This window comes from Phacochoerus africanus, chromosome 2 (assembly GCF_016906955.1).
Source record: "Phacochoerus africanus isolate WHEZ1 chromosome 2, ROS_Pafr_v1, whole genome shotgun sequence".
NCBI classification, from domain to species: Eukaryota; Metazoa; Chordata; class Mammalia; order Artiodactyla; family Suidae; genus Phacochoerus; species Phacochoerus africanus.
Genome location: NC_062545.1, coordinates 189,073,338 through 189,101,239, shown reverse-complemented (window position 1 = coordinate 189,101,239; position 27,902 = coordinate 189,073,338). Strand labels below are relative to the sequence as shown.

The 27,902-nt window shown below is 38.0% G+C and overlaps 2 protein-coding genes across 2 annotated transcripts in view; both read left to right on the top strand.

Moving 5' to 3' along the window:
- Positions 1 to 14,221, top strand: part of LOC125121448 (40S ribosomal protein S7-like) — a 148,392-nt gene extending 134,171 nt beyond the window's left edge. Inside the window, exon 2 of the mRNA XM_047769666.1 lies at positions 13,556 to 14,221. Within this exon, the coding sequence (XP_047625622.1) occupies positions 13,556 to 14,191 (636 nt within the window). The 3' untranslated portion in view covers positions 14,192 to 14,221. The remainder of the gene's footprint in view (positions 1 to 13,555) is intronic.
- The window catches only part of SLC35F4 (solute carrier family 35 member F4), a 269,518-nt gene that overhangs the window by 135,070 nt on the left and 106,546 nt on the right, over positions 1 to 27,902 (top strand). The window lies entirely within an intron of this gene.

The following is a 27,902-nucleotide window of genomic DNA, read 5'->3' as shown; positions in this document are numbered from 1 at the left end:
TTTCTTCTATTATCTTTCATCACTTTCTTCTATTAGCTTCCATCATGGTCTATCCCAAGAGACTGGATATAGTTCTCCATGCTGTACAGTAGGATCTCATTGCTTATCCATTCTAATGTAATAATTTGCACCTACCAACCCCAAACTTCCAGTCTATCCCTCCCCTTCCCCTCTTTTCACTGGCAACCACAAGTCTGTTCTCTATGTTTGTGAGTCTGTTTCTATTGTATAGATAGGTTCACTCATGCCATATTTTAGATTCCACATATGAGTGATATCATATGGTATTTGTCCTTCTCTTTCTGACTTACTTCACTTTGTGTGAGAATTTCTAGTTCCATCCATGTTGCTGCAAATGGCGTTATTTTGTTCTATTTTATGGCTGAGTAGTATTCCATTGTATATATGTACCATATCTTCTTAATCCTTTCATCTGTTGATGGACATTTAGGTTGTTTCCGTGTCTTGGCCATTGTGAATAATGCTTCAGTGAACATAGGGGTGCATGTATCTTTTTGAATTATAGTTTGTCTGCATATATTCCCAGGAGTGGGATTGCTGGATCATATGGTAGTTCTATATTTAGTTTTCTGAGGTACCTCCAAACTATTTTCCATAGTGGTTGTATGAATTCACATTCCTACCAATAGTGTAGGAGGGTTCCCTTTTCTCCACATCCTCTCCAGCATTTGTTGTTTGTAAACTTCTTATGGCCATTCTGACTGTTGTAAGGTGGTACCTCAATGTAGTTTTGATTTGCATTTCTCTAATAATTTGTGATGTTGAGCATTTTTTCACATGCCTACTGGCCATTTGTTGTCTTCTTTAGAAAAATGTCTATTTAGCTCTTCTGCCAATTTTTCAATTGGATTGTTTGGGGTTTTTGTTGCTGTTGTTGTCATTGAGTTGTATGAGTTATTTGTACATCTTGGAGATTAATCCCTTGTCAGTTGCATCATTTGCAACTATTTTCTCCCATTCTGTATGTTGTCTTTTCATTGTTTTTTTTTTATTATTTGTTTGTTTTTTATGTTTTCCTGTGCTGTGCAAAAGCTTGTGAGTTTGATTAGGTCCCATTGGTTTATTTTTGTTTTTATTTCTATTGCCTTGGGAGATTGACCTAAGAAAACATTTGTACTCTTGATGTCAGAGAATGCTTTGCTTATGTTCTGTCCTAGGAGTTTTATGGTGTCATGTCTTATGTTTAAGTCTTTAAACAAGCTATTTACCTTTAAAGCTTGATTAAATGTGGGAGAAAGGATAACTTTAAAGACACATAGTTTAGCTGTATTTACTTGCTGAACAGAATTTTCTTGAACATTTGCTATTCATGTTAGGAGATGGGCTCTAATGTGGAAGAATGTTAAGGCAAAATGTTGAAGGCCTCTTTACACCATATTCCTCACCTCCTAAAACACCATCATTTAGTATTTCAGGGCAAAAACATGGAAGTAATTGTCCCTAAATCCTCCATTTTTTTGTTGCTATGAATCAAATGCACTTTTTCATCAAATCAGGAAATTAAGTATTCATGGTTAGAAACAATATTCCTCTTTATATGTTTTTATATGCATATAGAAGAAGATGGAAGAGTTCCCGTTGTGGCTCAGTGGTTAATGAATCTGACTAGGAACCATGAGGTTGTGGGTTCAATCCCTGGCCTTGCTCTGTGAGTTAAGGATCCAGCGTTGCCATGAGCTGTGGTGTAGGTCGCAGACGCGGCTTGGATCCCGCGTTGCTGTGGCTCTGGTGTAGGCCAGTGGCTGCAGCTCCGATTCGACCCCTAGCCTGGGAACCTCCATATGCTGCAGGAGTGGCCCAAGAAATGGCAAAAAAAAAAAGAAGATGGAACACTTCCCAATTTATTATACATAACTTTATATATTATAATATACCTTTAAGGTATGTTACATATACCTTTTATTATATATACCTTCCCAATTTATAAACTGTATATACCTGTATATACAGTTTATATACAGAAATTTATGTGTGTATCAAGAAATTTATTTTTTTAGATATTCAATAAGCTATTAAACATTTTCCTTAAGGAAAAAGTAAAGTCTATTTGATTTACCCACAAAAGATGGATTTGCATCTTACTTAAAAGAGCTATAAATGCCTAAAAGGGCAATTTTCCTTAATCAGTTCATTGATTTTCCAGCTTTAATTAAGACAGTTTAAAAACTTGTTCAGTGGAGCAGCACAACTCCTTTGTGTTTTTGGTTGGCATCTGCTGTCCTCCTTCTGGAATTCATTTATAAAAGTAATATATTCATGCTTTGAGGTCCTGGAATGAAATCCTTTCTCTGGGTAGCTCTTGGAAACTTAATCTATTAAGTTGCTTTCTAATGCTATTATCTACTTGAAACCTCAACAAGGATTACGTTGGATATTTTGGAAAATTCTTTCTAAAATGGTATATTTGCAATCTTTGTAAACATAATGGTGATTTGTTAAATTAATTTTTAAAAAACTAAAACAAAAACCTTCTCTGGAACTTGGGCAAAAACACTAAAAACTTAAAAAAAATGCACATCCATCAAAATACCAATTGTACTTCTGTGAATTCATTCTAAGGAAGAAAATAATCACAGATGTGCTCTAGCAAGATCTTTATCATAGTGAGTTTGTAATAACAAACATTGAAAGTATCCAAATGCCTATAACTAGGGTATGAGCTAAATAAACCATGGGGCATCCTTACACAAAAAGCACGATGGGGAAAGCAATGACAGAAATTAGCAAGCACTTATTTAATGCTAACAAGATGCTAGATGCCCTTAAAAGTAGTTTATTTACATTAATTCAAATAATTCCCTTAAAAATAGCAATGCGGTAAATACTATTATCATCCCTATTTCATGTGGGAGGAACTGAGGCATGAAGAATTTAAGGACCTTGCCAAAGGCCACATAGCTAACAAGTGGTGAAACCTGGATTTGGACCCAAACGGTGTGCTTTAAGCACTTATGTCTTAACTGCTAATTTATGCTACTTTATATAGATAAAGTAGATTATAGAATAACTGTACATCATGATTCTACAGACATAAATGTGTGTGTGTCTATAAATAGGCACACATAAAAATATGTGTATACATATGTATGTGTATATGGGAGTATAAGAAAAGAAATTGAAAAGTACATATCAAACTGTTCACTATGCAGTAGACTTTTTAAATGTTGATTTTGTTTATTTGAATTTTCTAAATGTTCCATGATGACCATGTTCTGGGCCATTAAACAAACCTTAACAAATATTTTAAAAATTTTAAATTAATAAAGAGAATATATCTGATAAATACTTAAATAATTAAAATTAAACAATACACTTCTAGTTGATCAAGGAGTCAAAGAGAAATTCCAAAGAAAATTAAAATTACTGAACTGAATGAAAATGGAAACAGGGTACATCAAAATTTGTGGTATGCATTTATAATCATGCATAGAGTTTTATCAATAAATACTTAGACAATAATACAAGTCTCAAGTCAGTGGTCTCAGTTTCCATCTTAAGAAACTTAAAAAAATAGAAAGAAACAGAGAAAGCAAATTAAACCCAAAGCAAGCATTGAAGAGTAATAATAAAAATAAAAAAATGAAATTGAAAACAGAACAGTAGAGGAGATCAGTGAAACCAAAGATTGGGTCTCTGAAAAGATCAATAAAACTGATAAATCTCTAGCCAGTATGACAAAGAAAATAAAAAGAAGACAAATTATCAATATCAGGAATGGAAAAAAGACATTGCTATAGACCCTTGAGACATTAAACAAATGATAAGGGAATATTACAAATAGATTTACGCCCATAAATTTGATAAGATGAAATGGACAAATTCCTGGAAAAACCTAAATTGCCAAAACTTACAGAAGAAAATGTGAGTTATATACAATAAAGAAATTGAAGTCATGGTTAAAAACCTCCTGAAGGCCCAGATGGCCTCACTAGTGAAATCTACCAATCATTTAAGGAGTAAATAATGCCAATTCTACACAATCTCTTCCAGAAAATAGAAGGGGAAGGAACACTTCCCAATTTATTCTATAATACCAGCATCTTCCTGACACTGAAATCAAAGATATTAAAAGAAAATAAAACTACAAACCAATATCATTCATATTAGGGAAATACAAACTAAAACAATGAGATAGCACTTTCTACCTTTTAGTTAGAACGACTAAAAGTTAAAAATCCCTGACGTTACCAAGTACTGACGTTACCAAGTTGCATATGTTAGTTTAACATATGCAAATTACTGTGATATACCCTATTAACAGAACAACAACAAAAAAAAAGGCCACATGATAAGCTCAATAGACACAGAAAAAAACATTTAACAAAATGGTTTTTTTTGTTTATCCATTCGTGATACAATCTCTCAACAAAATAGTAATAGAAGGAACATACAATATAATAAAGGGCACATATGAAAAGCCAACAGCTACATCCAAATGGTGGTGGGGGAGAGCTTTCCTTCTAAAATCTAGTACAAGGCAAGGATGCTCACACTTACTGCTTCTGTTCAACATAGTACTAGAAGTCCTAGCCAGAACAATTAGACAAGCAAAGAGAGAAAAAGCATCTAAATCAAAAAGAAAGAGGTAAAATTATTTCTTTTAGCAGATGACATTATTATATACATAGAAAACTCTAAAGACCCAACAAAAACGAAAAGCCGTTAGAACTATTAAATGAATTCAGTAAATTTGCAAGATACCAAAACATACGAAAACCCTTGCATTCTATGTGTACAACAAAATTTTCCCCTCCCCAGATATTAAGAAAATGATCTGACTCACATAGTGACAAAGAGAGTAAAACACTTAAGAATAAACTTAACCAAGGAAATCAAAGACTTGTACATTGAAAATTATAAAACACTGATGAAAAATATTACAGAAGACACAGAAAAATGGAAACACATTCCATGCTCATGAGTTTCAAGGGTTTGTCTTGTTAAAACATCCGTACCACCCAACGTTATCTATAGATTTATTGCTATTCCTCTCAAAATTTCAATAGCATTTTTCACAGAAGTAGAGAAAACAATCCTACAATTTTTATGAAACTACAAAAGACTCCAAATAGACAAAGCAATTTTGAGCAAAAACAAACCTGGAGACATCACACTTTCTGATTTCAAAATACGTCGCAATGATATAGTAGTTAAAAAACATATGGTCCTGGCATAAAAGCAGATACATAGACCAATGCAACAGAATAGAAGGCCCAGTAATAAACTCACACTCATATAGTCAACTAATATTTGACAAGGGAGCCAAGAACACTAAGTGGGGAAGGAATAGTCTCTTCCATAAATGATATTGGGAAAACTGGATATTCACACACAAAAGAAAGAATTTGGATGCCTATCCTACACCACTCACGAACATTAACTCAAAAGGGATTAAACAGATGCAAACCTTAAAACTTCTAGAGGAAAACATACAGAAAAAGCTTCTTGACATTGGCCTTGATGATGATTTTTTGGGGAGGATAATAACACCAAAAGTAACAAAAGCAAAAATCAACACTTGGGGCTACAATCATCTACACAGCAAAGGAAACAGTTAACACAATGAAAAGACAACCTATGGGACGAGAGAAACATATGCAAACTATATATCCGATAAGGGGTTAATATCCAAAATATATGAGTAGCATAAAATTTAATAGCAAGAAGACATATAATCTAATTTGAAAATGGGCAAAGGACCCAGAGAGATGTTTTTTCCAAAGATGTACACATGGCCAACAGATACATAAGATTCTCAATATCACTAATCATCAGGGAAATGCAAATCAAAGCCACAATGAGATATCACCTCATACTTGTTAGAAAGTGATTATCAAAATATGAGATAACATATTGGTGAGGATGTGGAGAAAGGAACTGTAGTATACTGTTGGTAGTAATGTAAACTGGTATAGCCATATGGACAAAAGCATGGAGGTTCCTAAAAAATTATACATTAAAATTTTTTAAAACTTAAAATAAAACATATGATACAGAAGTATCACTTCTGGTTTTATCCTCAAAAGGAATAAAATTACTGTGTTAGCTATTTGCACTGTCATGATTGTCGCAGCATTATCCGCAATAGCCATGATATGGAAACAAACTGTCTTTGACAGATGAATGGCTACAGAAAATGTGATATATGTGGGGGGATATGTGTGTGTGTGTGTGTGTGTGTGTGTGTGTGTGTGTGTGTGTGTGTGTGTGTGTATGAGACCCTGACATTTGTGACAACATGAATGAACCTAGAGAGCATTATGCCAAATGAAATAAGCCAGACAAAAAAAAAAAAAAACAAGTTCTGTGTGATCTCATTTATATATGGAATCTAACATAGATAAACTCATAGAAACACAGAGTAAAATGCGTGGTTGCCAGGGATTGGAGGGTGAGAAAAATGGGCGGATGTTGGTCAAAGTGTACAAAATTTCAGTTACACAAGATGAATAAATTCTGGAGATCTAATGTACAGCACCATGACCACAGTTAACAATACCATATTCTATACTTGAAAGTTGGTAAGATGGTATCTAAAGTGCTCTCCCCGGAGTTCCCGTTGTGGTGCAGGTGTTAACGAATCCAACTAGGAACCATGAGGTCTCGGGTTCAATCTCTGCCCTTGGTCAGTGGGTTAAGGATCTGGCGTTGCCGTGAGTTGCTGACGCGGCTCGGATCCCGCGTTGCTGTGGCTCTGGCAGTAGGCCGGGGGCTGCAGCTCCGATTTGACCCCCTAGCCTGGGAACCTCCATATGCCGTGGGAGCAGCCCAAAGAAATAGCAAAAAAGACTAAATAAATAAATAAATAAAGTGCCCTCCCCTGCCCCCACCCCCACACATACAAAGTTAACTATGTGAACTGATAAATACAGCGATTAGCTTGATTGTAGTGATCATTTCACAATGTATATCAAAACATCAAGTTGTATACTTTAGTTTTTTATTTTACAATTTTATGTAATTTTTAAAGGCCACACTCCATTTACAGTTATTACAAAATATTGATTATACTCCCCCTGTTGTACAGCACATTCTTATAGCCTATCTACAAATAGTTTTTACTTCTCAATACCCCAGTTTTATATTGCCCCCCCAACTGGTAACCACTAATTTATTCTCTATATCTGTGAGTCTGCTTCTTTTTTGTTATATTCATGGCTTTGTTGTAATTTTTTAGATTCCACATATAAGGGGTATCAATACAGTATTTGTCTTTCTCCACCTGACTTATTTCTCTTAGCATAATGCCCTCCAAGCCCATCCACATTGCTTCAAATGGCAAAACTTTGTTATTTTTTATGGCTGAGTAGTATTTCATTGTGAGTGTGTATACACATTCTTTATCCATTCATCTGTTGATTGAAACTTAGGTTGATTCCATATCTTAGCAATTGTAAATAATGCTGCTATGAACATTGGGGTATGTGTATCTTTTCAAATTAGAGTTTTTGTTTTTGTTTTGGATACATATGCAGGAATGGGATTGCTAGATAATATAATAATTCTATTTTTAGTTTTTTCAGAAGCTGTTTTCCACAGTGGCTGCACCAATGTATATTCCTACCAACAGTATACAAGTGTTCTCTTTTCTCTACATCCTTGCCAACATTTGTTAAATGTGTTTCTTTTTTTTCTTTTTTAAATTTATTACTCAATGAATTTGTTGCATTTATAGTTGTACAATTATCATCACCATCCAGTTTTAGAGGATTTCCATCCCACAACCCCAGTGCATCTCCCCACCCCCCAGACTGTCTCCTTTGGAGACCATAAGTTTTTCAAAGTCTGTGAGTCAGTATCTGTTCTGCAAAGAAATTCATTCTTTCCTTTTTTCATATTCCACGTCAGTGAAAGCAATTGATGTTGGTGTCTCATTGTATGGCTGACTTCACTTAGCATAATTTCTAGGTCCATCCATGTTGCTAAAAATCCATGTTCACTTAGCATAATTTCTAGGTCCATCTATGTTGCTGGTCTTTTGTTCCTTTTAATGGCTGGGTAATATTCCATTGTATATATGTACCACATCTTCTGGATCCACTCCTCTGTCAATGGGCATTTAGCTTGTTTCCATGTCTTGGCTATTGGAAATAGTGCTTCAATGAACATTGCAGTACTTGTGTCTTTTTGAGTCATGGTTTTCTCTGGATAGATACTCAGGAGTGGGATTGCTAGATCAAATGGTAGTTCGATTTTTAGTTTTCTGAGGCATCTCCATACTGTTTTCCACAGTGGCTGCACCAGTTTACAATCCCATCAACAGTGTACTAGGGTTCTTTTTTTCTCCACACCCTCTCCAGCATTTATTGTTTGTAGACTTTTTGATGATGGCCATTCTGGCTGGTGTAAGGTGGTAGCTCATGTGGTTTTGATGTGCATTTCTCTAATAATGAGTGATGTTGCACATCTTTTCATGTGTTTTTTGGCCATCTGTTTGTCTTCTTTGGAGATTTGTCTGTTTAGATCTTCTGCCCATTTTTTGATGGGGTTGTTTGTTGTTTTGGTATGGAGCTGAAGAAGGTGTTTATAAATTTTGGAGATGAATCCCTTGTCAGTTGATTCATTTCCAATGATTTTCTCCCATTCTGTGGGTCATCCTCTCATCTTGTTTAGGGTTTCCTTTGCTGTGCAGAAACTTTGAAGTTTGAGTAGGTCCCATTTGTTTATTTTTCTTTTGATTGTCAATACTCTGAGAGGTGGATCTGAGAAGATGTTGCTGTCGTTTATGTCAGAGAGTGTTTGGCCTATGTTTTCCTCTAAGAGTTTGATAGTGTCTGGTTTTATATCTAGGTCTTTAATCCATTTGGAGTTTATTTTTGTGTATGGTGTTAGGGGGTGTTCTAATTTCATTCTTTTCCATGTGGCTGTCCAGTTTTCCCAGCACCACTTATTGAACAAGCTGTCTTTTCTCCATTGTATATTCTTGCCTCCCTTGCCATAGATTAGTTGGCTGTAGGTGCATGGGTTTCATTCTGGGCTTTCTATCCTGTTCCACTGATCTATATTTCTGTCTTTGTCTCAGTACCATACCTGTTTTAAGATTGTTGCTTTGTAGCATATTCTGAAGTCCAGGAGCCAGATTCCTCCAGCTCCATTTTTCTTTTTCAGAATGTCCTTGGCTATTCTGGGTCTTTTGTGCTTCCAAACAAACTTTGAAATATTTTGTTCAAGTTCTGTGAAAAATGTCCTTGGTAATTTGATAGGGATTGCATTGAATCTGCAGATTGCCTTGGGTAGGATAGTCATTTTGATAATGTTAACCCTTCCAATCCAAGAACATGGTATCTCTTTCCATCTATTTGTGTCGTCTTTGAATTCTTTCATCAGTGTCTTATAGTTTTCAGAGTACAGGTCTTTTGTCTCTTTAGGTAGGTTTACTCCTAGGTATTTTATTCTTTTGGATACAATGGTAAATGGGGTTGCTTCCCTAATTTCTCTTTCTGATCTTTCATTGTTAGTATATAGAAATGCCATTGATTTCTGTGTATTAATTTTGTTTCCTGTGACTTTGCCAAATTCATGGATGAGCTCTAACAGTTTTCTGGCAGAGTCTTCAGGATTCTCTAGGTATGGTATCTTGTCATCTACAAATAGTGATAGTTTTACTTCCTCCTTTCTAATTTGGATTCCTTTTATCTCTTTTACTTCTCTGATTGCTGTGGCTAGGACTTGCAGAACTATGTTGAAGAGTAGTGGCAAGAGCAGACATCCTTGTTTTGTTCCTGATCTCAGTGGGAATTCTTTCAGCTTTTCACCATTGAGAATGATGTTTGCTGTGGGTTTGTCGTATATGGCCTTTATTATGTTGAGGTAGGTTCCCACTATGCCCACTTTCTGAAGGGTTTTTATCAGAAATGGGTGTTGGATTTTGTCAAAGGCTTTTTCCCCATATATTGAGAGGACCATGTGGTTTTTATTCTTCAGTTTGTTAATGTGACTGATTTGCAGAGATTGAAGAACACTTGCATCCCTGGGATAAATCCCACTTGATCATGATGTATAATCCTTTTAATGTATTGTTGGATGTGGTTTGTTAGTATTTTGTTGAGGATTTTTGCATCAATGTTCATCAGTGAAATTGGCCTGTAGTTTTCTTTTTTTGTGGTATCTTTTTCTGGTTTTGGTATCAGGGTGATGGTGGCCTCATAGAATGAGTTTGGGAGTGTCCCTTCGTCTGCAATTTTTTGAAATAGTTTCAGAAGGAGAGGTGTTAGCTCTTCTCTAAATGTTTGGTAGAATTCACCTGTGAAGCCATCTGGTCCTGGACTTTTGTTTGTTGGAAGTTTTTTAATCACAGTTTCAACTTCAGTGTCTGTGTTTGGTCCATTCATCTTTTCTATTTCATCTTGGTTTAGTCTTGGAAGATTGTACTTTTCTAAGAATTTGTCCATTTCTTCTAGGTTTTCCATTTTATTGGCATATAGTTGCATATAGTAGTCTTTTATGATCCTTTGTATTTCTGTGATGTCTGTTGTTACTTCTCTTTTTTCATTTGTGGTTCTTTTTGATAATCACCTTCTAACAGGTGTGAGGTGATATCTCATGGTTTTGATTTGAGTTTCCCTGATGATTAGAGATGAGCATTTTTTCATGTGCCTGTTGAACATGTTCGTTTCCTCATTGGGAAAAAAATGTCTATTCAGTTCTTCTGCCCATTTTTTAATTGGATTGTAAGAAGAGATACTGTAAAACTCCTAGAAGAAAACATAGAACACTCTTTGAAATAAATCACAGCAATATTTTTTTGGACTTGTCTCCTAAAGTAAAGGAAATAAAAGTAAAAATAAACAAATGGAACCTAAGTAAATGTAAAAGCTTTTGCACAGGAAAGGAAACCATGGACAAAACAAAAGGGCAACCTACTGAATAGGAGAAAATATTTGCAAATTATATGACCAATAAGAGATTAATAGCCAACATATATAAACAGCTCATGCAACATAACCCAGTTAAAATTTTTGTCAATTAAACCTCAATAAGGATGATATCTTCTTGGTCCACCCACATTGTTGCAAATGGAAGAACTTAATTCCTCTTTATGGCTGAGTAATATCCCAATGTATGCATGCTCATGTGTTTGTGTGTGTGTGTGTATCACATCTTCTTTATTCATTCACCTGTTGATGGACATTTTAGGGTACTTCCACATCTTGGCTATTGTAAATAATGCTGCTATGAACATTGGGGTGCATGTGTCTTTTTGAATTAATGTTTCATTTTTCTTTGGATATATAACCAGGAGTGAGATTGCTGGATCATATGGTAGTTTAGTTTTAGTTTTTTGAGGAACCTCTATACTGTCTTTCATATTGGATGCACCAGACTTCCATTCCCACCAACAGTGTACTCGGGTAGCCTTTTTCCCACATCTTTGCCAACATTTTGAATTTGTAGGCGTTTTGAATGGAATTAAATAAGTCAGACAGAGAAAGACAAATACTCTGTTATCACATCTGGAATATAAAAATAAAACAAACCAAAGTCTAACAAAACAGGAACAGACTCTCACAGCTATAGAAAACAAAATAGTAGTTACCAGTGGGGGGATGGAGGTGGGGGATGGAGGTAGGGGAGGGAGGTGGGGGAGGGGCAGGACAGGGGTAGAGGATTAAGACATACAAACTACTATGTATAAAATAAATAAATAACAAAGATATGTTGTACAGCACAGGAAAATATGACCATAATTTTGTAATAACTTTAAATGGAGTATAATCTATAAAAATACCAAATCACTGTGTTGTATGCCTCAAATTAATGTAATATTACATGTTGACTATTCTTCAATTAAAAAAAAATTTTAAAAATTATACCTTAATAAAGCTGGAAATAGTAAATCAAAGTGATAATTGAGATATATTTCTCTTTTCTCAGGCTGTCCTTAGTTGATTTTGGTATTATGGCTACACAAGCCTCATAAAATATGTTGGATATCTTCCCGTTTTTTTCTAGTTTCCTAAACAATTTGTTATAAGAGAAGTACTATTGTAAAGGTTTGATAAAACTTGCCAGTAAAACTGTCTAAGCCTTTTATTTTTTGAAAGTGTATAAGTATTTAGAAAAGTGTTTTGACTATCAATTTAGTTTATTTGATAAAATTCTACATCTCTTCATCATTTTCAAAAAAAAACAATTCCTTCTGGAAATAGGAAACTAAATGTTCATAATCTGTTGAACAATATACACAAAAACCCTGAAGCAAATATAGTAATAAGGAAATGTTTAGAGCTTTATCTCTGCTCTGAAATTGAGAATAGCAAGGATTACCACGTCTATTCAGCATTGCACTAGAGATCCTAGCTAGTGAAATGAGATAAGAAAAAGCAATTAAGATATGAGGATTAGAAAGGAAGAAATAAAATACTATTTTCATGTGATAAGTTAATATGAGAGTTTTTCAGGGATGCTATATTATAAATATACAATTAGGTAATTGCAATTTTATATATCAGCAAAAAGCAAAAATGAAAAAAAACCACTCGCAATGGCATTATCTAAGAATAAATCAAACAGATTACATACAAAACCTCTACACAGAAAACTGTAAAATACTATTGACAGAAATTAAAACAGGACTCATATAAATGGAAAGATATACTAGGTTTATAGATTGGAAGACTCGATAGTGTAAAGATGTTAATTCTCCCCAAATTGATTAATAGAGTCTGTGAAATTCCTATCAAACTCCCAACATTATTTTTAATAGTTCCAAACGGAAAAAAAAAAGTCTATTAAAACTAGAATGGAGGAGTTCCTGTCATGGCTCAGTGGTTAACGAATCTGACTAGGAACCATGACATTGCCTGTTCGATCCCTAGCCTTGGTCAGTGGTTAAGGATCCTGCGTTGCCGTACGCTGTGGTGTAGGTTGCAGACGTGGCTCGAATCCCACATTGCTGTGGCTCTGATGTAGGCTGGTGGCTACCGCTCCGATTGGACCCCTAATCTTGGAACCTCCATATGCCTTGGGGTGTGGCTCTAGAAAAGACAAAAAACAAAACAAAACAAAACAAAACTAGAATGGATAAGTAACTATAGTATAGTCATACAATGGAATACTATTGTGATAAAAATACACAACGGTTTCCCAAAATGTGTGAATGTTACAAGCTTTACATGGAATGAAAGAAGCAAGTCACATTAAAATTGCTGTATCATTACATTTATATGAAGTTCAAAAAACAGGCAAAACTTAACCTTAGAATTTGGAGATGCACACTTAGGTCACCAAACTATGAGGAAAATTAAGGATGTTGGTTCTGTTTAGAGGGAGAAGATGATGTTTGGGAGGGGACACAAGCAGCGCTTCTCAATCCATCCCAATGGAAGTGATTACATGGTATTTACTTTGTAAATAAACTATTGTTTTACATCCTTAGTTTGTGCACTTTTAAAAATCTGTGTTATGTTCTACATTTTTAAAGGAATTTTAAAAATGAAGGAGTTGAACTGGATGAAATACTTTTCTTTCTGAAGTTTGACTCTGGGTCTGAGCATCAAAAATACATCAGACTTAGGACTCTCGCGATATCTAGGCCTCTTCCCAGGCCTACAAGCATCTGTGGCGGCAACGAGTGTTGCCGGCATCGTCAAGGTCCAGGACAAGGATCGTGAAGCCCAATGGCGAGAAGCCGCACGAGTTCGAGTCGGGCATCTCCCAGGCCCTCCTGGAGCTGGAGATGAACCCGGACCTCAAGGCCCAGCTGCGCGAGCTGAACTTCATGGCCGCCAAGAAAATCAAAGTGGGCGGCGGTCGGAAAGCCATCATCATCTTTGTGCCGGTTCCCCAGCTGAAGTCTTCCCAGAAGATCCAGGTGCGGCTCGTGCACGAGCTGGAGAAGAAGTTCAGCGGGAAGCACGTGTTTTTCATCGCTCAGAGGAGAATTCTGCCTAAGCCGACTCGAAAAAGCCGTACAAAAAATAAGCAGAAGCGTCCCAGAAGCCGCACCCTGATAGCTGTGCACGATGCCATCCTGGAGGACCTGGTTTTCCCGAGTGAGATTGTGGGCAAGAGAATCCGCCTGAAGCTGGATGGCAGCCGACTCATCAAGGTCCATTTGGATAAAGCACAGCAGAACTACGTGGAGCACAACGCTGAAACATTTTCTGGTGTCTATAAGAAGCTCAGGGGCAAGGACATTAATTTTGAATTCCCAGAGTTTCAGTTATAAACAAATGACTAAATAAAATATTATTCACAGAAAAAAAAATACATTAGATTTAAAATTCTTGGGAAAGGACATGTGTCTGGTCCATGCTAAGATCCAAATTGGAATCCTGAGTGGGCAGAGAACCTTCACACACTGAGAAAAATGTTGAGGAATGAACAATATTGTATTGTTGTAAAACACTTCCCTTACATAAACTTAGTCTTAATGCCCAACTCATTTGGCAAGTTCAGCTCTTTGCAAAGTATACATATTTTTTAAAGAGAGTTGAATACAAAAAAGAAAAAGAAAAGAAGAAGAAGAAGCACTATGAAACTGCCTGTACTTAATTTCCTGGAATGGTCTGCTCTTAGAGAAGCAAAACCAGTTTTCATGTTCATTGCTGAAAACATTTTTACTTAATAAAATAGTCTTTGGAATGATGAAGCATATAGTATTTTCTACTTTGTCATGTTTAGCTTACTCCAATAGGTAGTTATAAAAAATTGTGTGGTACAGTTGTGTACGCAATGGGCCTTTCTGGAAGCATTCATCTCAGACTTGTCTCGGTTTCCTGTGGCTTCCTAGGCCACTGGCTCCATCTGGAGGTGGAGATTTACATAGACATTGTATGAAAAATGAGTAACTGTGTCTATTACAGGCCAATCTTTTGGGTTATAAATGAAAGTTAGGTTCGGTCTCCTTGCTGGTTTTCTGGTATGAGAAAAGAGAAATTCTGATCCCTCTCCACAAGACGGGGCCAGGGAATCTCTTGAGATAGGAAGTGAATGTAATTTAACACTCAGACCTAGGAAATTTGTCAAAGTAAGTGGTGAACCAAAATGGATTAATGACAGGCAAACTGTATTTCCAAACAATGAGAAGCTGTTTCAACATCTTTTTTGAAAGGTAAGATGGTTATAAATTAAAAATTGAGGAGTTCTCTTTATGGCTCAGCTGGTTAAGGACTCATTGTCTCTGTGAGGATGTGGGTTCCATCCTTGGCCTTGCTCAGTGGGTTGGGGATCCAGCATTGCTGCAAGCTGTGGTGTAGGTCACAGTTGTGGCCGGGATCCAGTGTAGCTGTGGTGTAGGCCTGCAGCTGTAGCTCCAATTTGACCCCTAGCCTGGGAACTTCCGTATGCTGCAGATGCAGCTGTAAAAAGGAAAAAAGAATTGTTAAACAACAAGAGACAGGCAATAAGTGTGCAAGAATTTTTCAGTGGTTCTACCAACCATATATAGCACAATGGGTGATAATTTGATGTTGAGACTACAAGGCTGGATGGCAGCTACTTAGTAAAGACTAAGTAGACTTTCCATGTATGAGCATTTCCTTAGGAATCCTTCCAAGGTGGAACTTTCTTATACTAGGATTGATTGGGAATAAGAAAACCTTACTGGGTTTACTATAGAGAATTACAAATGATATTCACTGATTTTTTTCCAGAAATTGACAAGGGAGTGTACAAAATAAAAACCTTTACTTGGCTTTCATGATCTCATCTCAATCCACGTTTCTATTCTTACCTCTTCTTTCACCCCTTTATTTTACTTTTCTGTCAGACCATTTGCTTTGTAGTTTTCTGTACATACACCATCGTGTCCCACATCTAAACTTTCTTCATTTGCGCATACCCTTTTATCCAACCATCTTTTCTTTATTTTTTTTATTTTCTAAAAATTTATTTCTCCAGGTTGAGATAAAATTGACATGTAACATTATATAAGTTTAAAGTGTACACACAATAATTTGATATATATGTATATATTGAAATGATGACCCCAGTAAGTCTAGTTAACACATCCATCACCTCATGTAGTTACTCACATTTTTCTGGTGAGACTCTTTAAAATGAACTCTTAACAACTTTCAAGTACACAATACAGTGGTGTTAACTCTGGTCACATGCTATCCATTAGCTCTCTAGCACTTATTTATCTCACATAACTGAAATTTTGTACCCTTTGACCAACATCTGTCCATTTCCCCCTCCCCCCAACCCTCGGCAACCACCACTCAGTGGTGCACCATTCTACTTTGTGAAATCAGAGTGCCTCCAGGTTTGTTCTCGCTCAAGATTTCTTTAGTTACGCAAGGTCTTTAATGTTTCCACACACATTTTAGGATTTTTTTTCTATTTTTGTGAAAAATGCCACAGGAATTTTGATAGGGGTTACATTGACTTTATAGATGGCTTTGGTTAGTATGGACATTTTAGCCATATTCTGTTTTTTGATACATGATATCTTCTCATTTATTTGTGTCTTCTTTAATTTATTGGTGTCTTACAGTTTTCAGTATGCAAATCTTTCACCTCCTTGGTTAAATTTATTCCTAAGTATTATATTGTTTTTGATGCTAATGTAGTGGAATTGTTTTCTTTTTCAAATATAGGAAGTGCCACTGATTTTTGCATGTTGATTTTGTAGTCTCCAACTTTACTGAATTCTTTGATTAGTTCTAACAGATTTTTGTGTAGTGTCTTCAGGATCGGGTATGTATAAGATAATGTCGGAGTTCCTGTCGTGGCGCAGTGGTTAACGAATCCGACTAGGAACCATGAGGTTGCAGGTTCGGTCCCTGCCCTTGCTCAGTGGGTTAAGGATCTGGCGTTGCCGTGAGCTGTGGTGTAGGTTGCTGTGGCTCTGGTGTAGGCCGGTGGCTACAGCTCCGATTGAACCCCTAGCCTGGGAACCTCCGTATGCTGTGGGAACGGCCCAAGAAATAGCAAAAAGAAAAATAATGTCACCTCCAAAGAAAGACAGTATTTACTTCTTCCACCATCTTTTTTTTTTTGTCTTTTTGTCTTTTTGCCTTTTCTAGGGCTGCTTCTGCAACATATGGAGCTTCCTAGGCTAGGGGTCTAATTGGAGCTGTAGCCGCCAGAGCCACAGCAATGTGGGATCTGAGCTGCATCTGCGACGTACACCATAGCTCATAGCAATGCCGGATCCTTAACCCACTGAGCGAGGCCAGGGATTGAATCCGCAACCTCGTGGTTCCTAGTCAGATTTGTTAACCACTGAGCCACGATGTGAACTCCAACTTCTTCCACCATCTTTATCTGACCAAATCCTACCACATCAAGACTGATCTTCCATAGGACCTCCTTTGTATGGCCTGCCACTCCTTAGCATTGATTATCTCTTATAAAGAATCTGTTACATTTTACATCATATTATATTAGTATTTTTTCTCTCCTGTTTTATTGTAACTCCTTAAGGGAATGGGCCTATTTTCTAAACTCAAGCATAGCCAGCCCCTAACAGAGCCCAACTGAGTGTCTTTAACATGGCAGGCACTAGATTAATATGAGTTGGATAAGGTAATAAACAAAGGTAATCCTAAAAATGTAGTCGTGTGTGAATGACAATTATCACTGCTGCGAGATAATTAAACATAAATGGTCATCAGTTCACATAGATGCTTGCAATTAATATTACTTTTATATATTCAATATAAGCTTTAATTTTTCTATTGATTATTCATGCTCTAGTATGATAATCAGCACCCATGTTCTTAATTTTCCCAAATAGCGTGCCCATCACTACGTGTGCCCCAAATATGTTCTGGATCTGACTCTGTAACATTCATAAAATCCTTTCCTACCCATGAACTCCCATCCTTGGCTGCAGACTGCAGTTCCCTTGGACCTTCAGTATGTAAGAAGAAATTCAGTATCAGTCCATCATAGTGAGATTATACAATCTGCTAACTTGAGCATTTAGGCTTTCTGTCTCCCTTTTTAGTATGTTATCCAAAAGCTGGTGTGGCAGAAACTGAATACGAGGTTTTGTCTTTTCATGTCCTTCCTTCCTTCTTTTTTTTTCCAAATTCTTTTTTTATCCAATACTTATTATAAGCCAGATACTGTGCTGTGCCCTCATTTACATCAATAAATAAGATGTCATTGAGCTTCTGTGGGTCACAACCTAGACGACAAGAATGAAAATAAATAAACCCCCGATGTGCTAAGTTGTCTCCACTTTTTCATCTCCTATTGTGTTCTCAATCTATCCCTGGATTTCTGTCCCTAGATCACTATATAATTTTCTCTTTGTGTTATTATCTCTCTCTTCTGGAATTTAGTTACATGACAATGTGAAATTTGCCTTTCTTACTTGCTACAGTATTGCCAGCATCTAGCACATAGTAGGTGTTCTGTAGTTGTTGCCCAGTGAACAACTTACAGTGAGGACTTGTACAGTGTTAGGGCTATTGACAGGAAGAACCAACTATCTCATTCTAAGAGACTCTGGCTAGGCCAGGTAGTAACATGCTATTTTAGGCTTAAAAGTTGAGGTAGAGAGGGAGTTTAGGGTTAGAGAGAGGGAATAGTGAAGACTATTCTAGAAAGAGGCAGTGGAGCGTGCAAAGACATGAGGTGCGAGAGGGCATGTCTCCTTTGAGAGATAAATGTAATTATCCAGTGTAGGCAGGGAGGCAGTAGTCAGAATGTTAAGAAATTTCAAGTACATCTTTAAAGCATTGAAAGGTCTTAAGCAATATACTCAATTTTTATTTTCCAAAGATACCTCTGGAAACATCATGGGGAAATGGCTTGGGGAGCAGGGACAGGAAAGTGAAGTCAGGCAGAGGGAGTTTTTCATTGGTGCTGCTGTTATGTTGTTGTTTCAATAACAGCCTCCTTCCTAGAAGTATTTGTGCATTTGAGATGACTTAACGCCCCATCAGGAGACACTTGCCGTTCTCCAGGTAAATAAGATGTGGACCTGAAGGAAGCCAGTGGCAGTGGACTGGGGAGTGGTGAGAGAGACTTCAGAAGAAGTTAGGAAGCAGAATCAGCTAGAGAAGGGATGTAGACTAGGCATAAGAACAAAAGAGAGGAGTTGATGGTTGTGTGCAGGTTTCTAATTTGACTGAGGGATGATGCTATCGATGTTAAGAATTTAGAGAGAGAAAGGAAACTGGAGTGAGAGGAAAGTAGTGCATTTTGAAATATGCAGAATTTAGAACACAGGATATTCAAATGGAGAAAAGGGAAGCACAGGAAAACAATGTTTTTCTTAATGCTGTATTTTCATTTAATATCTTTATAAAGATAGCCTTTATTGTAGTTGACTAACAAATAATATGCACCCAGCAACTTTGATGTCATCTCAGCCAAAGTCCCTATATACAGTTGCTTTCCCTGGTACCAAGTATTGCGTTGCCATGGCACTATTTTAACCAGCTTTCTTCTTCTTCTTTCTTTTCTATTAGATTTGAGAATAAAAATTTTTAAATTAATTTACAATGGTAAATAATGAGGAACCCTTTCTAATAACTCACAATGCTGCTTGAATTTCTAAATATTTGTCACTTGAAGACCTCAACAAATCAACAAATAGATATTATCCAGTGGGAAGAATAGTGGGAAAACTGGGTTTCATTTGGATAGCACATCATTTGTTACATCTAGATGGAATCTCACCTACCTTGACATCCAAATATGGTTGCTCAGATTAAGGGGTGATACCTACCTCATTATAGAGGAAAAAAACCTCAGAGATGCAATCATCATTTATTTCAACCTGGTTGTCTTTAAGGGCTTTTTCAATAGAAACTATAAACATACATGGTTGTATTCTGTTATTATCACTGTCTGAGTAAGCAATATAAAGAACCTGTAATCTCATCAAAATAACCCATTGTACCCTGTAATTTATAAAGCTGTCTCATGGTGATGCCACAGTTAAAGAGAACATCCATTCTGCAATGCAACAATTTGTGTTGTTTTTCCAAAGTCTTAATATGATGCTCTTAGCTGCAATCAAACCTAATTTATCCCAAATTCTGCTTGCAAAGGAGTACTGGGTCCTGCATAGTAGTTAGGAACAAAATATGCCCCCCCATTTATTTCTGAGTCTCTCTTGTAATCTCTTTGTATCCTTTTTAGTAACTTTTTTCCTGTCTCTCTCTTTTCCTCTTTAGTAACCCCTCTTTCAAATTCTTGATATATTTTTGAAGTATCGGTGAATGGGCCCTACCCCAAACCAGTAACCTCAGGATGTCTCTGAATGAGATCTATTAGAATTTTCTAAACATTCCCTCAAAACGTACCTCAAATTGAGAACCACCCCTCTCTAGGAGCAAGTCCATATGAATGATTCCTTGGACTTGCATTGTGACAATTCTTATATCTTCACAATTTTCATCTAAATGCACAGCTGTTTCAGTCTTCACATATTGTTGAAAATATCTTTTTCTCAAATTAGGGTCTCTTATTTATGTTCTTCGGAAATTACATTTCAGCACACTGATGAATTTTTTTCTTTCTTCACATAATGAAGGATTTTATCACTAATAGCTGATTAATTCCTGGCAACTAAGTTAAGGCCAATGAAATAGATAATCCAAAGCACTGAAAAGTCATCTCAAAGGAGGGTCTTCTCTTTGGATGGAGAAGAAAGGATGTAGGAAAGAGCAGGAGAGAGGAGTTTCCTCGTGGCACAGCAGAAACGAATCCAGCCAGGAACAATGAGATTGCAGGTTTGATCCCTGGCCTTGCTCAGTGGGTTAAGGATCTGGTGTTGCCATGAGCTGTGGTGTAGGTCACAGATGCAGCTCGGATCTAGCCTGAGAAGCTCCATGTGCCACAAGTGCGGCCCTAAAAACCAAAAAAAAAAAAAAAAGAAAGAAAGAAAAAGAAAAGAAAAAAGGAAATAACAGGAGAGGCTAATTAGCTAATACTGGGGAGAGAGGGTTAGTTCAATAGCACACAGACCCTAGAGGAGGAAGAAGGAACACAGAACTTGGAATTCAGAAGCCTTATTGAGCTCTAGAAGATGAGAGAGGTCTTCAGAGTAAAGAATATATTTCATGTTTGGAGTAGGACAAAGCACATCTTTGTTCAAAGAGCACCTATTTCACAGGGACCAATCATGAGGGGTTCTAAATCCTACATATAAGCAATATCTAAACAAAGTCAATTAAAGCAAAAAATATTTTAAAATTCCAACTCTGAGTTCCCCTTGTGGCTAAGTGATAATGAACGAGACTAGTAACCATGAGGATGTGGATTTGATCCCTGGCCTTGCTCAGAGGGTTAAGGATTCTGCGTTGCCATGAGCTGTGGTGTAGGTTGCAGATGCGGCTCAGATCTGGAGTTGCTGTGGCTGTAGCGTAGGCTGGCAGCTGCAACTCCAATTCAACCCCTAGCCTGGGAAATTCCATATGTCACAGGTATGGCCCTAAAAAGCAAATACATACATACATACATACATACATACATACATACATACATACATACATACATAAATAACAAAATTAAAATAAAATTCTAACTCAAATACTATTCTTCGTACCACTGCTGTGGTTATGAGCTTTCTTGTATCTTTTGTATCTTTTGATTGATGATGTGGATTTTGAACCAGTGAAACTTTGCATTATTTTGCTAGGGCTGCCATAACATCTACTGGGGGTCATAAACAACAGAAATTTATTTTCTCACAGTTCTGGAGGCTGGACCCCCAAGACCAAGGTGTTAACAGGCTTGGTTCCTTCTGAGGTCTCTCTCGACTTGCAGGTGGCAGCCTTCTCCCTTTGTCTTTACAGAGTCCCCTGTTTGAGTCTGTGCGCTAATCGCTTCTTAGAATAACACCAATCAGGAGTTTCCCGTCATGGCCAGTAGTTAACGAATCCGACTAGGAACCATGAGGTTGTGTGTTCGATTCCTGGCCTTGCTCAGTGGGTTAAGAATCCGGCGTTGCCGTGAGCTGTGGTATAGGTTGCAGACACACACAGCTTGGATCCCGCGTTGCTGTGGCTCTGTTGTAGGCCAGTGGCTACAGCTCCAATTAGACCCATAGCCTGGAACCTCCATATGCCACGGAGGCGGCCCTAGAAAAGGCAAAAAGACCAAAAAAAAAAAAAAAAAAACCCACCAATCATATTGGATCAAGGTGAACCCTGATGACTTCATTTTAACTTAATTACCTTTTTAAAGAGCCTATTTCCAAATATAGTCACATTCTGAGGTACTGGAGATGGGTGGATTGTTAAGCCTTCAACATATGAATTGGGGGGGGCGCACAGAGGTGGGGGGTGGGGAGGGACACAGTTCAGTCCCTAACAAACCTAGACAGAAAATAGTTCTTAGTAAATCTGAAAATATCATTGATAAATAATTTATCATTTCTTTTTATTGAGGCCCCCAATTTTATCATTATAGGAGGTTATGAGAAGCCCTGGAAAATAAGTGACTATCCTTGACATGGGTTTGAGCGGGTCTTGTGCCAAAATGGAACACTCCTTTTGACTTTTGGGGCCAAGATCAACATTGTCTTATAACTTTGATCCCAGATGAGCTTCTGACTGCATGCTTGCCTGCCTGCAGCCTGTGCCAAAAGCAATTCAGAAAAAAGGCTCTCACGCTGAACATCCATAGTTCTGAGGCAGGAAGAGTGCAGGAGAAGAGGGAGCTGTTAAAAAGGCAGCCAGAGTCTTCTAATGGGTTTTGGTAATCGGCCCAGCTGTACTAATTTGATTTTTTGAACTGAAAACCCCAGGATACTGCCCTGAACGACTGCGCTCACGCTGAAAATAGCATCCTTTAAAGTGAGGCTCCAGAGACAGCCCACATAGTATAAATAGCCTTAGGAATTAATTTCAAGATATGGGCCAGGTAAATAAGTAACTGACTCCTTAGTAACATGAAGGCATTTTCAAAGATGCACTGACTATTTTCATCTAGATTTGTAATTGAAAGAATGACCCAGTGATATGAGAATTAATGCCTCCTCACGATGTCTAATTTCTACCTGGAATCTGTGGTTCAATATTATTTATCTGGAACTCAAAAAGGTATCAGTTAACCCCATCCATCCTAAGCAGAGTCAGAACCAAGAAATAACCATCAGTGGTCCCTGAACAGCCAACTTTGATGACACCTGCAGGGAAGATAATGCAATTTTTTTCCTGGAGATGTGCTCAGATACTCTATAGTGAATATTCCTCTCTCATAACTTGCTCTTGATTATCATGCAGTTCAAATGCACATGATTATCTAGTTTCCAAGCACAAAGACGAAAGCATCTGATTATAAGGGCTTCTAATGGACAGTATGTAGCAGCGAGGAGGGTCATAAGGAATATTTCAGAAAAGTCTTTAAGGAACAAACAATTGAAAAAAGTTGTGAATTTGGCAGTTATTTAGTGTCTGGGGCAAAGAGCCTGCTCATATCAAATAGCTTTTGAGCGTGTCAACTATATTATATCCTACAACACCAGTTGGAATTTGTAGTAATAACCCTAAATAATTAATAGTGTGATATGATTAGTATATCCTGGATGGGAGTGTAAAGAAGTATATGATTGTTTGGAAATATTCAGTCTGAATAAAATAAAATAGGAATCTGGGATTAGCAGAGGCAAGCTATTATATATGATGGATAAACAACAAGGTCCTACTATAGAGCAGAGGAAACTGTACTCAATATCCTGTGATCAACCATATACATACATATGTGCATGTGGTTTGAGTCACTTTGCTGTGCAGCAGAAATTAACACAACACTATAAATCAACTCGAATAAATTTTTTTTAAAGAACGTAAAAACAGGGAGTTCCCATCTTGGCGCAATGAAAACAAGTTCAACTAGGAACCATGAGGTTGTGGGTTCAATCCCTGACCTTACTCAGTGGGTTAAGGATCCGGGGTTGCCATGAGCTGTGGTGTAGATCCCAGACTCAGCTTGGATCTGGCATTGCTGTGTCTGTGGCGTAGGCCGGCAACTGTAGCTCCGATTCCATCCCCTAGCCTGGGAACCTCCGTATGTCACAGGTGTGGCTCTAAAAAGCAAACAAAAACAAAAACAACTTAAAAATGTAACTTTAGTACTGAAAAAGGTATTATTTGTGCTATTTGAGAAAAATCACCCATTTACCACTGATGCCCAAAGCCAAAAATGTATTATAATTGTTCATTTCTAACCAAAGGGCATTCTCTGCAATCTTCTTAAGATCCACTCAAAGTCACCAAAAATCAATTTGGGTCTAATCTCTGGCAGGCACATCAAGTAAAGGCCTAAACCTTTCTCCAAGGCCATGCCTGCCTGTACTTGATATCCTCTGTGACCTTGGCTTTCTAATCCGCCGGGCAAGGCAAATCCAGCCATAGATGCCACCAGAGACCCACTGGTAGAAGGCCAAGGGGTCTAGTCAATGACTTTTTCTTTGCTCAGAATTAATAATGATACTGTTCCCCCTTATTTGCCATAAAGACATACCTTACCCACCTTTTTTTTTTTTTTACAGAATTTTGAAAATCTGGTTCTTCTTGTATATATAATTTATAACTCCTGTATCCAAATTTCTGGAGCAAATATACATGTCACATGGAATACAGAATGGGAATTTTTGCTGGGTTCTGACTGACAGTTAAGTTCTAAAGCTCAAAACAAATGGTGCTAAATATCTCCTGAGCCTCCTGTGACCCAGGGCTGGATACTTCCCCCACTTCCATGCCCCCACCTCAGTAAGCAGCTAAGGAGCCACAGAATTTGCCCACAAGATCTTTGAGAGAGAAGAGAGAGGGAACGTTCTTTCTCAAAGTCAACTGAGGTGAGAGGACTCCTGGAGAACTGTCTTAGTGACTGAGGGCTCCTTCCAGAAGGGGTGACTGGTACAGGGCTTTTACTCAAGCTACAGATCATCTTAGTGTCGCTGCCAGGGGAGAGGCTGGGAAGGCACTTAGGCGAAGCTGAGGGACTGGGATGGGTCGAGGCAGGGATGGGGGTGGGATGTGGGGAATTTGAGCTTTTGTGTTGGTCTAGAGCTGGTCTAGAAAGGCCCACGGGAACAGCCTGGGCCAGCCAGGACATGTGGTTCCAGGAGAATGCTGGCGCCAACCTCTCCCCACTGCATCTGCTTCTCCAAGGCTCTGGGAGGCTGTGGAAAACATGCTGTGATTCTCTGGCCTACAGGAAATAGTGGAGGGGAGGAGTTGTAGGAAGATATGGGTGCTCCTCAGGGCAGAGAGGCTTCCTTTCTGATGAACATACTTAGAAAGGAAACTCCCCATCCAAACCCAGCTCCTTCAGGGTTGAGGTGGGAGGAGGGCAGATGGGGCAGAATCTGGGTGACAGTGGGTATTGTCCCTAAATGCTGTTCTGGTTCACTTTGGTACCCTCAGATGCTGCTGGGAGAGGAGGAGTCTTGCAAGCAGACCCCCTCCCCTACACCACCACCTCTCACCAAGCCCTGTGAGCCCCAAGTCTAGTCTATGATGGGAGGAGAGGAGCTGAATCAGGCATTAGACTTACATTTTTTTTTTGTCTTTTTGTTGTTGTTGCTATTTCTTGGGCCGCTCCCGCGGCATATGGAGGTTCCCAGGCTAGGGGTTGAATCGGAGCTGTGGCCACTGGCCTACGCCAGAGCCGCAGCAACGCAGGATCCGAGCTGTGTCTGCAACCTACACCACAGCTCACGGCAACGCCGGATCCTTAACCCATTGAGCAAGGGCAGGGACCGAACCCGCAACCTCATGGTTCGTAGTCGGATTTGTTAACCACTGCGCCACGACGGGAACTCCCTAGACTTACATTTTTTAAGCGGAGTGGACCAATTTTAAAAATCAGAAGTGTGGAGTTCCCATTGTGCAGCGGAAACACCAATTAGGAACCATGAGGTTGCAGGTTTGATCCCTGGCCTCGCTCAGTGGGTTGAGGATCTGGCATTATCCTGAGCTGTGGTGTAGATCGCAGCTGTAGCTCAGATGCTGTGTCGCTGTGGCTGTGGTATGGGCCAGCAGCTGTAGTTCCAATTTGACCCTTAGCCTGGGAGCCTCCATATGCTGTGGGTGCAGCCCCAAAAAGCAAAAAAATAAATAAATAAATCAGAAGCAAGAGAAAATTATGTCCTGAAGGTATGGAAGAAAGGAAAGTGTAGTTAAAAGCAGCCTAGGCACTTCCAGGAAAGGGAGAAGGTGTCTGAGATTCTAACTGGGAGCCCATGTGCAGATTCCCCAACCACGTGTGTCCCCAGCCTTGAGAGAGGTAGGAAGATGTGGCCTTTGAGACCCTAGCATTCGATATTCAGAGCCACTGTGATCACAGGGAGAAAGGTGACCCTGGAAACTGTCCTGGGATTTCTCCAGGTCTGAGATGCTGCTAAAGATTTTTAAAACCAAGCTTTTAAAATGTCTTCTTTTCTTTGTGGTGTTTGCTTTTACCATGTTGGTCCAAAAGTCTTTTGCTGAAATTATTTTGATGATTTTTGTTCTGTCTTGTTTACGAAGGAAAAAAATCAAATGTGACTTTGTAAAGCTCTCTTGAAAGATACATGTTCCTTTCTGTTAGCTCTTGTAGATGGTGTACTTCTGGGAAAATTAAGAGTGTTACATCAGTTTTACATTTAGACACCTGAGTAAACAAATTAGTCATGTATTTATCTGAAGAATACCTGAGGGTTTGTTTTTTTTTTTCACCATAGAACAGAATCTTTCCCCCAGGGACTGAGTTCATAATTGGGACCCTATTAGTTCTGTTTTCCAAGCTTCCGCACATCTACATACTGTTTTTTTTTTCTTCAGACTATTGTCCTATTCTCTGTGCCCAGATACACTGCTGAAATGTAGTATAATAACTTAATAGATACTATTATTTCCCCAATATTATAAAGGAGGACATTGAGACAGCTTAAGTGGAGGAGCTGAGATTCAAACTCATACAGTCTGGCCAGTTAAACCAGTCTCATGTCAGCACCAACACCAGTTGCAATCATTTGAAAGCTTTTTGCCAATTAATTAGGCAAAAAATGGCATCTTACTGATGTTTTAGTTTGTGTTTCTTTGATTCCTAGTCATGTTGCACCTTTCGTTTATAATAGGTTTATTTATTTATTTATTTATTTTATGTCTGTACCTGTGGCACATGGAGGTTCCCAGGCTAGGAGTTGAATCAGAGCTGTACCTGCCAGCCTACGCCACAGCCACAGCAATACCAGATTGGAGCCCATCTGCAACCTACACTGCAGCTCATGACAATGCCAGATCCTTAACCCACTCAACAAGGCCAGGGATCAAACACACACCCCCATGGATACTAGTTGAGTTCTTAAGCCACTGAACCACAACAAGAACTTCTGTGATAGATTATTAACTTTTGCATTCCTTCTTTGTGAATTGCCTGTTCTTGACCCTTGCCCATTTTTCGGTTGGTATTAATCTTTTTCTTTTTGATTTATGAGAACTCCATAATTTTTCAACATAAGACTATATGCATATATGTGGGGGTGAGGGGGTATGTTTTGCACATGTGCAAGTTGAAAAGTTATGTAGTCATCTCTAGTTTTTCCTTTTATGGGTTTTCTTTGTTCTTTAATTTAGAAGGGCCAAATCTTCACATTCATTCTTGTTTTCTTGTTACTCTTTTGAATTTCATTTTTCAATACTTCATGAAAATTTCAAACAATATAGCAAGCTGAAAGAATTTTACAGCAGACACCTGTATACACACCAGCTAGATTCTACCATTAACACTTGATTTGCTTTATGCATAGCTATCCATCTATTCAACATCCTTTTATCGATCCTTTAATACAGTTTACTTTGGGTGCTTTTCAAAGTAAGTTGCAGACAATATATATGCTTCTAAGTGCTCCAGCATGCATATCATTAATTTGACTTCAATATATGTTTACACTTTTTTCTTTTAATGCAAAATTTACCTATAATGAAATGCACGAATCTTAAGTGTACTTTCACTGAGTTTTGACAAGTGCATGCACCCAT